General features: G+C 40.2%; 1 protein-coding gene across 1 annotated transcript in view; it reads left to right on the top strand.

Moving 5' to 3' along the window:
• LOC120572225 (dickkopf-related protein 2-like) overlaps positions 1-6,356 on the top strand; it is an 8,207-nt gene extending 1,851 nt beyond the window's left edge. Inside the window, exons 3-5 of the mRNA XM_039821436.1 lie at positions 581-737; positions 2,172-2,303; positions 4,173-6,356. Coding sequence (XP_039677370.1) covers positions 581-737; positions 2,172-2,303; positions 4,173-4,579 — 696 coding nt within the window. The 3' untranslated portion in view covers positions 4,580-6,356. The remainder of the gene's footprint in view (positions 1-580; positions 738-2,171; positions 2,304-4,172) is intronic.
• Positions 6,357-10,000: the final 3,644 nt, after the last annotated feature.

Here is a 10,000-nt window from a genome sequence, read left to right as displayed (position 1 = left end):
CCACTTTTTGTCAAGTTTCTATATCAGAAATTTGGGTTTTCTTTTAAACAAATAGTCAAAAAAATAAATAACTTGGATGGTTCTATACAATGCTCTTTACAAGTAAGATAAATGATCAGTTCGCTACTTTCATTGAATTTGGGTGTTTTATTCAATTTCATAGGAATATATAAAAAAAAAAATGATAGGAAAAACCGTGACAAAAACATCAAGAAGAGGGACAAAAACATCAGGAAAAGCCACAAAATTGTCGAAAAACATCAGGAAAAGTGACAAAAAAGTGACAAAAACATCAAGAAAAGGGACAAAAACATCAAGAAAAGTGACAAAAACATCAGGAAAAGCCACAAAGGTGTCGAAAAACATCAGGAAAAGTGACAAAAATTACAAAAAAGTGACAAAAACATCAAGAAAAGGGACAAAAACATCAAGAAAAGTGACAAAAACATCAGGAAAAGCCACAAAAGTGACAAAATCATCAAGAAAAGTGACAAAAACAATGAAAAACTGACAAAAAAACAACTTTTTGTCCATCGAGCACTTTTGTAATTTTAAATAAAGTTTTGTCTCATCCACACAGCTCTACCAGTGCATGAGCGACCTGGAGTGCAGCGAGGGGAGCTACTGCCACGCGCCGACCAAAGGCCCCGCCCACTCCCGATGCCAGACCTGCCGCCGGAGGAAGAGGCGTTGCCATAGGGATGGCATGTGTTGCCCGGGCAACCGCTGCAGCAAGAGTAAGACCGGCCTTCTTTTTTTTTTTTTTTTTTTTACATACAGCAGAACTGTCTCGCTTTAACGCCGAAATGTCTATTGTTGACAACGTTTCCGTCCGTTATACGTCAGATATATATTTCTGCGTTAAGCGAGACACTGTCCAGAAGTTATGCTAATAATAAAATAAAATAAAATAAAATAAAATAAACTGAAATAAAATAAAAAAAATAAAAAATAAAATAAAATAAAATAAAATATAAAATAATAACAACTCTCTTCTATTACTCATGATAACAAATAATGTAATCATTGTGCTTTACAATTCTTATCAGTTACTAAGAGGGAAGTGCAGTAAGTTTTTCAAAGTAAGCCAGTAAAAGGGCCCCAATTCTTTCTTTTCCCCAAAACTTTCTGCTTGATCCTCTAAGAAAGTACTTGATTTTTTCTGTTTTTTAGAGACATCATAACATCAGAAAGCCATGTGGCGGCTTTTTTTTTTACATTATAATCCTGCCGAGCAAAAGAAAAGTCCTGAGCGCTGTTTTTATTTAAACGCCAACGCTGTTTTTAAACGCCGACTTTTTTTTTTCGCGGCTCTTTGAAGTTGAAAAAAAAAACAACGCCCCGCGTCAAGTGCTTTTTTGACAGCCAACCAATGACTAGCCAGACCTGTCGTTTCCATAACAACAAGAAAAAATGGAGTTGGAGCACAGCGAGTTATATGATATGACCGATATGTAGCTCCACCACTTTGTTTATGTAACGTTAGCACCTCTCTCTCTCTGATCTCTCTCTCTCTCTCTCTCTCTCTCTCTCTCTCTCTCCATCCTTCTTTCTCTCGCTCTCCCTCTTTCTCTGTCTCTCTCCATCTTTCTCTCTCTCTCTCTCCATCTTTCTCTCTGTTCTTTCTCCTTCCTTTCCATTTTTTATCTAAACGAGCACCTCTCTCTTTCTCTCTCTCTGTTCTTTCTCTAGCTCCCTTCACCAGTTTGTTTATCTAGACGTTAAAAAGCATCTTTTAGTATCTCTTTTTTTCTTTCTCTAGCTTCTTTCTTTCTTACGTTAGCACCTCTCTCTTTCTCTCTCTCTCTCTCTCTCTCTCTCTCTCTCTCTCCCTTCACCACTTTGTTTTATCTAACGTTAGTACCTCTCTCTCTCTCTCTGTTCTTTCTCTAGCTCCCTTCACCACTTTGTTTTATCTAACGTTAGCATCTCTCCACACAGCGCTCTAGGATACTGTAGCAGTAGTACTAAAAAAGCGCCCTATAGTCAACTTTTTCTTGTCAAAAAAGACGCCAAGTGTGAACATAGCCTAAATCAATTTAACTTAAAAAAAAATCTTCTGACTTTCTGCATCTAAAAACTCTCATAATTTTGATTTATTCTACTAGTTTCCATTTCAAATGCTGATACGTTTCTCTCTTTCTTTCTTTCTTTCTTTCTTTCTCCGTCAGATATCTGTGTGCCCGACAGCTTTGAGTCTCAGGGGATCCCAGACTCGGACGGAGGGATGACTCCGCTGTCCAAACTAAAGAAAGGATGGAGGAAGAGAGGGAGGAAGAACATCAAAAGCTCCTCCAGTAAAGGTGAGCTTTCAATCACAATTTTATATTTGGTTTTAAATGTAGAAATGCACTTTATTTTCCCCGAAACATCTGTCAGCTTTTTTAGAAAAACTTGAATGAATGTCACCTCTGGAAAAGTCCCAGAGTTGTTGTCTTGATTTTTTTTAAAGCTTAAAACTTCTTTAGTTGTTTCCATAAGTGATTATGAATTGACTGTAAACTCCATAATTAGTCTATTAAATTATTAGGTAACAAATGACGTAGGATTTTTGATTTTTTGAGTGTTTTTCTAGTCATTTTTGGTTGCTAAAAATAAATATATTTGTGATCAAATTACAGCCAGGAAATGGGGATTTATGACAAGAGAATTATTCAAAATGTATGTGTTTCTCTCTACGCTAAATGAACACACAACAGCTCAAAGTCTGCAGACGAAGGTGACATTTTCGGTTTGTGATTGGCCCAGATTTTAGCGTGTATAGAGCAGGCATGTTTACACATGTAAATGGGTTCACACCAGGGGCCATTCTAGGATCAGACCCTAATGAGAATGTGACACGGATACAGTGCCCACCCCCCCCAGCATGCTAAATCAGTAATTTCACTGGATAACAATGAATATATATACACTACTAGTCAAAAGTTTGGGGTCACTTAGAAATTTCCATTCCTCTCCATTCCAGATAGAATACCAGCTGAGATCAGTTGCATTGTTATTTTTAAATCAGGGCAGCAGTTTTCAGATTACATTATGTGTTTACATAATTGCAAAAGGGTTTCTCCAATGTTTTCTCAGTTAGCCTTTTAAAATGATATCAGATTAGTAAACAGAATGAGCCTTTTGGACCATTGGATGAATGGTTGCTGATAATGGGGGGATGTAGATATTGCATTAAAGATCAGCCACCCACTCAGATCAACTGGTATTCTGTCTATAATGGAGTGGAATGTAAATGTCTAAGTGACGAAAAAATAAAGCTTAAATAGGAAAAGTATTAAGTATGTTTATTTTATTTTTTTTACTGTTTAACTTTTTCCACTGTTTTTTAAGTTCAATAATTGCAGCATCTTTCCAGAAGTCAACGAGTAATCGTGTTAAATTATCGAGATTTCAATATTGACCAAAATAATCGTGATTATATTTTTTTCCGTAATCGAGCAGCTGTACTTACACCAAAAGACTTTCCTAGTGCTGGTGTCAGACTTTAGTCTTTTGACAGGCAGGGGCATCGGACTGGGGGGGGAAGGGGAGGAAAGGGGGTAATGGGACTGAGTACCCAGTCTCCACACAGCGCTCTAGGATACTGTAGCAGTACTACTAAAAAAGATGCTAGAATGAATAGCTGTGGTTGCAGAGAGGGGCCCATAGAAAATGCCTTTCTACAGGGGCCAGAATCTTGTGCTACGCCCCCTGCTGATAGGCATAGTTGACAGCGCTGTATAGTAACGAAGTAGAACTACTTCACTACTGTACTTAAGTACTAAAAGGCTGTATCTGTACTCTACTGGAGTATTATTTTTTTCTTCTACATCAACTTTTACTTGAGTACATATTTCGATGAGTTTAATACTTTTACTCCGATACATCGTTACTCGTTACTGTTGTGAATGCCTCACGCTGCGGAGACTGTGTAGGTTATAGTGTGTGTACGTTACGGCTACGTTAGTTACGTACGATAATTAGAATAAAAAATCCACAAGATCGCATCGTGTTTCTTTTCATTACAGTTGCCTGTTGAGAAGTCAGAGAAGATGTAACGATGATGCACTTCTACTTCTACTCAAGTCACTTTTTTGATAGAGCACTTGTACTTTTACTCAAGTGTGGGTCTCTAGTTCTTTATACACGTCTGTAGTTGACACGTTTTGGTTTGTGTGTGTGTTTTCCAGGTCAGGTCGGGGATCCGTGTCTCCGGTCCTCGGACTGCTCCGACGCCCTGTGCTGCGCTCGCCACTTCTGGACTCGCATCTGCAAGCCGGTGTTGCGGGAGGGCCAGGTTTGCACGCGAGAGCGCCGAAAGGGGAACCACGGTTTGGAGCTGTTCCAGCGCTGCCCGTGCGGCGACGGACTCGGCTGCCAAACCCTGCGAGAGCCCGGCGCCCAGCCTGCGTCTCCGTCTTCTTCGTCTTCTTCGTCTTCGTCATCTCTGCTGGCGGCGCCCAGGTTCGCGGCGTCCTCTTCCTCGTCTCGCCACTCCTCGCCGCACACGTCGCTGCTGTCTTCGTCCGCAAAGTCTTCGTCTTCGACGTCGCAGGCCGTGGCGAAGACGAGACTTCACGTGTGCCAGAAAAACTAAAGAAAGGATGGAAGGATGGATTGGACAGAAAGAAGGAAAGACAGAGAGGAGAAGAGAGAGGGGGGAAAAAGGTGGTTTGAAAGCTGAAAAGGGAAGGGAAGATGTGCCTTCCCTTTGCCCGGGAGCGAAAGGCAGGGACGGAGAAAGAAGAGAGCGAGACAGAGACAAATGGAGGGAGGGGTGAATAATCTGCGAATACCTGTTTACACCTGTGGAAACCTCTCATCCTCCCAAACTGTCCCGTTATCTCGATGCTAATCGGCTTCCTGTCGGGGTGCATTCACACGCAAATTTAAAAAAAAGACGCAGGATGTGAAACTCTTTGTGCTTCAGATCTGGTTTCCTCTCTTTTTCCGGGCGTCTAGACGAGCAGAAACCCGCTTTGAAATCCGGTTTGACTCCATTTACAGCGACAAGGAAAAGCATTAATATTAAAATAAACCAAGCTAACACATGTCTGTTGTAGAGTTGCATTTGTAGGACCTGAAGAGCCACAGATGGCAGGTTGATTTTAACAACCACGATACAGAAAATCTAAAGATCTTATTCTCAAACAAGGAAACTTCTGTGCAAAAGGCCATAGTTTCACTAATTTCAAAAAATGCTTTCATGTGTGAAGAGACTTTATACAATAAACAAAACCATCTGCAAACTTTCCCTCAAGTTACTAGCTAGCGCTAGCGGTAGCTAGCTAGCTTAGTTACATTTTTCAAAACGAGTCTAGTTGTAGTCTTGCAATGTGTGACCCTGCGAGATCCCCTTTACATATTATGACCGTCTTTAACGTTAGATGTGTGAGAGGACTGTCTTTAGACGTGAGACAGTGTCAGACTTTAGTCTGTTCAAAGTCTTCTAGTGTTTGGTAGGTAGGCATTCCTTCGGCTTAAAATTGGAAGTAAACTTGATTTTACACACTATAAACTGAACTTACCCTTTAATTCAGCTCAGTTACTAAGACATTTCACTACATTTGTCCACTCTGAAGGGCTGCAAAATGTCAACCAGCATCAAAAATTACAATCATATTTTCAATTCATATCGATTATCTCTTACGTCTTGCGTACATTGGAAGAATACTTGATTTTTTACGATTGAAAAACTGAGCTTAACTTTTACTTTCCAATCAGGAGAATTAAGTGTGTGTAAAAAAACCCTGCTCTGACGGTTTATTTTCATCATTTAAACATGTCTTCTTTGGCTATTAGTCTCCATAGAGACGCTAAGGTTAACCAAAATTAGTTTCCTGAAGGACTCAAAGAATTTAAATGAAAGAAAAGACGTTGTAGATGTGAAATGTTCCACTGAAACTCCCCAAAACAACAACTGTACCACAAATACAATACATCTTCTGTTTTTCAAAACTGGTCGTGGGCCAAAGTTATGAAGATATTTCACAACATCTGTCAACATCTGTCTAATCCAAAGTCCTGCAAAACAGCCAAACGCCATGATTAAAAGCAGAACAAATTCCATCCTGTTTTCAATTTACTTAGATTTTTCTCTTTATGTCTTACGAGAGCTTAAAGGACAATAAAAAAGGTAGTTTATAAAGACAGTACCGTTCACGTATATACAGGCGGGCGCCATCTCGGGACAACTGTCACGACCAGTTGAACGATGAACAGCAACCAGTAACATTGCTCAAACACAGCGTTCGAAAACATGACATGTTTTCCCAAGATGGTGCCCTGCCTGTATACGTGAGCCAGTGGTGTAGTCTACGTGATACGCAGGTATACACAGTATACTCAATAAGAAAGCTCCAGGATTTCCATATACCCACTTAAAAATGTGCAATGACACGCAACAACATATTTTCCATTATAGTTTTGACATATTGAATTGTCATGTGTGTTTTTTTCTTTGCATAGGCTAAATATAAAAAGTATTTCAGCTGTGAATTGGTGCATAAAAGTGTATCAAAATGCAGGAAATTAAGTTTTTGACGCTCAAAATTTCCCTGGGGGAGGACACCCTGACCCCACCCCTCAAAGTCCCATTCTGGCCCATACAGTACAGTATACCCACTACGATACATTAGACTACACCACTGACGTGAACCGTACTGTCTTTCTAAACTATCTTTTTAATAAACTGTCCGTACGCTTACAAAGTTCTCAACGCTTTGGTGTACATGTAGGGACCCTCATTATGCTATCATTGAAGTGTGGTGCAATTTTGAGCCTTGTTAGTGGTGTAGAAATAGCGATTTTACCATTTGCCCCGAAAGCTAGCGTTAGCAGCTAACCACCGGTTTGCGGCAGCTTGTTTAAAGCTAGAGACGCATTTGATTACCTACAAAGACATACGTAACAACCGCTTTGACCGTTTTAGTTTCACCGTGTAAACACGTCTTCTTTTTGCTATTAGTCTCCAAAGATATGCTAAGTTTAGCCGAAATTAGTTTTTACAACCCTTCAGGGACCCATTTAACCCTCTGAGGTCTAAGGTCATTTTCACACATCTTCTTAAATTCACCTTTTTAGGGTATTTGCATATAACTGATCCATGTGTGTTTCATATCAAAATGTTCTGAACAAACTCAGCTTTCCGTTTAGTGGCGCCCACATGTTTTCTAATGCGATGTGTGAAGAGATAATTTGGCAGTGTTTGGTGTTTTAGGCCCCCAGCGTCGTCTTCCAGGCAGCGCTGCATGGAAGGCACTATGGCCACGCCAAGACCTGCCCTTCAATAGCTACTATTGGCCAGGCGTCCATGCTTACGTAAGGTAACGTAACATGATTTGTTCAGGTCCTATCTCCTGACCAATCGGCTATTCCCACCTTAACCACTCGAGGTCAAATGCCTAACCAATCGACCACTATGGCCACGCCAAGACCCACTTGGCCATAGTGGGATTTGTAATTTTGCAGTTAGGCAAGGGTTAAGGGGCTTAAAACACCATCGAGCTAAATTGGCGCCAAAGCTGAAACGTTGATGTTGGCTTTCAAGGGCTTGGGGGAGAAGATTGTGTAACTCCCAAAACACCAATTGTACCACAAATATACCTTTTGTACTTTAAAACAAAGGGTGCGTCAATAGAAACTCGTTCACATCCCCCCCAAAACTGTGAAGCGTTGCCTCGTTAAAACCCATAACCGCTGAGGTTTCTCCGGACGTCTTGTATCGATTGCACTGAGTTATATTTCTATGAGTTGCTGCTGTACATTTTGGATGAATGTTGGTGTAATTATTTGTGTGTTTATGTGTCGCTCTGCCAGTTTATTTTGAAGGGTTTGTGTCCAAAATCAATCACTAATCTGTGTTTTTACGATTAAAAGGATTTGTCACCTTAAAACGTGTTTGTGTGTCTGTTTTTTTTGGGGGGGGGGACGGACTTGTCTTTTCCGTGTTTCTGTAAGTTGCTCAATACCCCGTTTACACGTACATGGTTATTTTGAAAAACGGAGACATTTCCCTTCGTTTGTGCCCTTCGTTTACACGCAAACGGAGAATTCGCCTCTGAAAACGAGTCTTTCTAAAAACTCCGGCCAGAGTGGAGATTTTGGGAAATCTTTGTTTGCATGTAAACTGAGACAAATGGAGGTTTAGGCAGCCGAGGAAGTGAGGAATTGAGGAAGAGAAGAGAGAGAGAAAGTGATTGGTTACTGTTGTTGCTATTTCCGGGATTCTGATTGGCTAACGTGGGCTTGAGCTTCTCGTTACACCGCCACCTACAGGTTTGGCGTGCTCTTGAAGGCATTGACTGCATATATACACGGGTACGTGTAAACGAACACTTTTCTGAAAACTCAGTCAGCTGTGCACGATGTTATTTTTGAAAACGGAGAGGTTGAAATGTCCGTTTATGAAAATAGTTGCCCACGTGTAAACGTAGCACAAGTGCAGAACTTTTGACCAAAGTAGTTTGACGTAAACAACGTTTTGAATGCTTATCTTCCTGTGTGAGAGTTATGTAACTGTTAAAGCTGCTAGAGAGGCTAAGCTAAATCACGTTGAGCTAACGCAGGGGTGTCAAACTGAGCCTCTCTGAGGGCCACACTGGAAACATGAGAATCTCATCAAGAGACAGACAGGTAGAGTTTATTAACCTTTCTGTGGTCCTCGGGTCAAAATTGTCAAATTTCAAAGTTTCTACATCAGAAATAGGGGTTTCTTTCAACCAAATTACCCAAAAATAACATGGATGGTTCCATAAAACACTCTTTGCAGCTAAAATTAAGGCTCAGATCACTGATTTGGGGTGTTTAATTTAATTTTATAGCATTATTCTGACTAAACTATGACATATCTGTTATTAGCCATCAACATACGTTCCTCTGATCTTAAATATTAGTCAAAATGATTAATTATTTCAGCTTTTTTCTAACATAATAATAATAATAATTGAGATAATTTCATATAAATGAGGTTAATTGACCATGAATTCCAAAAAGAAGTGTAAAACTTGTGTTAATAAGTTGGTGTTAGTGGTGTATACACTGGTGGTGATGGAAAGAAAGTGAAAATAAGCGACACAATGTCAGAAAAAAAGCAACGAAAACATAAAAACTGTGTCTAAAAAAGGGCTTAATTTTGAGCCAGGAGGACAACTCAAGGGTTGACATGGTTTTATTAAAGAGAAAGAGTCCAATATCTTGACTGTATTATTGCATGTCTCATATAGTCTTCCCCCTTACAGTTTTGGTCAACATATAGCCCCGAAAAAGTCAGCAAAAAAGTCCCTCCCCCACCCCCCCCCCAAAAATGTGGCAAAAACGTTGAAAAATGTGGCTAAAACGTTGAAAAAAGCGCCCCAAGAAAGTGGCAAAGACATGGAAGAAAGCACCCCAAAAATTTTGAAAAAAGCGCCCAAAAACGTGGCAAAAAGGTTGGGGAAAAAAAGCATTGGCAAAAGTGATCAAAACTTCAGAAAAAGCGACAAAACTGTGGCAAAAACTACGAAAAAGGCGCCCAAAAATGTGGCTAAAATGTTGAAAAAACCGCCCAAAAAATGTGGCAAAGACATGGAAAAAAGCGCCCCAAAAATGTCTAAAAAAGCGCCCAAAAAAGTGGCTAAAAGGTTGAAAAAAAAGCATTGGCAAAAGTGATCAAAACTTCAGAAAAAGCGACAAAACATTGAAAAAAAGTGACTAAGCCAGGGCATTGATTTTACTAATGGATCAAATTTGACCTGAGGATGACAGAAGGGTTAAAGCCGAAACATCTGGTCGGACCACATCTGTATCTGAATGTTTCTCTGAGTCGTGGTGGGAGGCCAAAAAGCTTAACGAAGAGGGAAATACCTGCCCACAGGCCCGTAAAGACACACGGAAATGATCCCATAGATAAAACTTATTCATCAGAGTCAGAGCTCACCCTCAGATCACTGGTGTAGTCTGATGTACTGTAGTGGGTACACTGTACTGTATACTGTATGTACGGGCCTACATACATGGGCCAGAATGGGCCTATTGATGG

The sequence above is a fragment of the Perca fluviatilis genome, chromosome 14 (assembly GCF_010015445.1).
Source record: "Perca fluviatilis chromosome 14, GENO_Pfluv_1.0, whole genome shotgun sequence".
NCBI lineage: Eukaryota > Metazoa > Chordata > Actinopteri > Perciformes > Percidae > Perca > Perca fluviatilis.
This window is presented reverse-complemented; position numbering and strand designations above follow the sequence as displayed.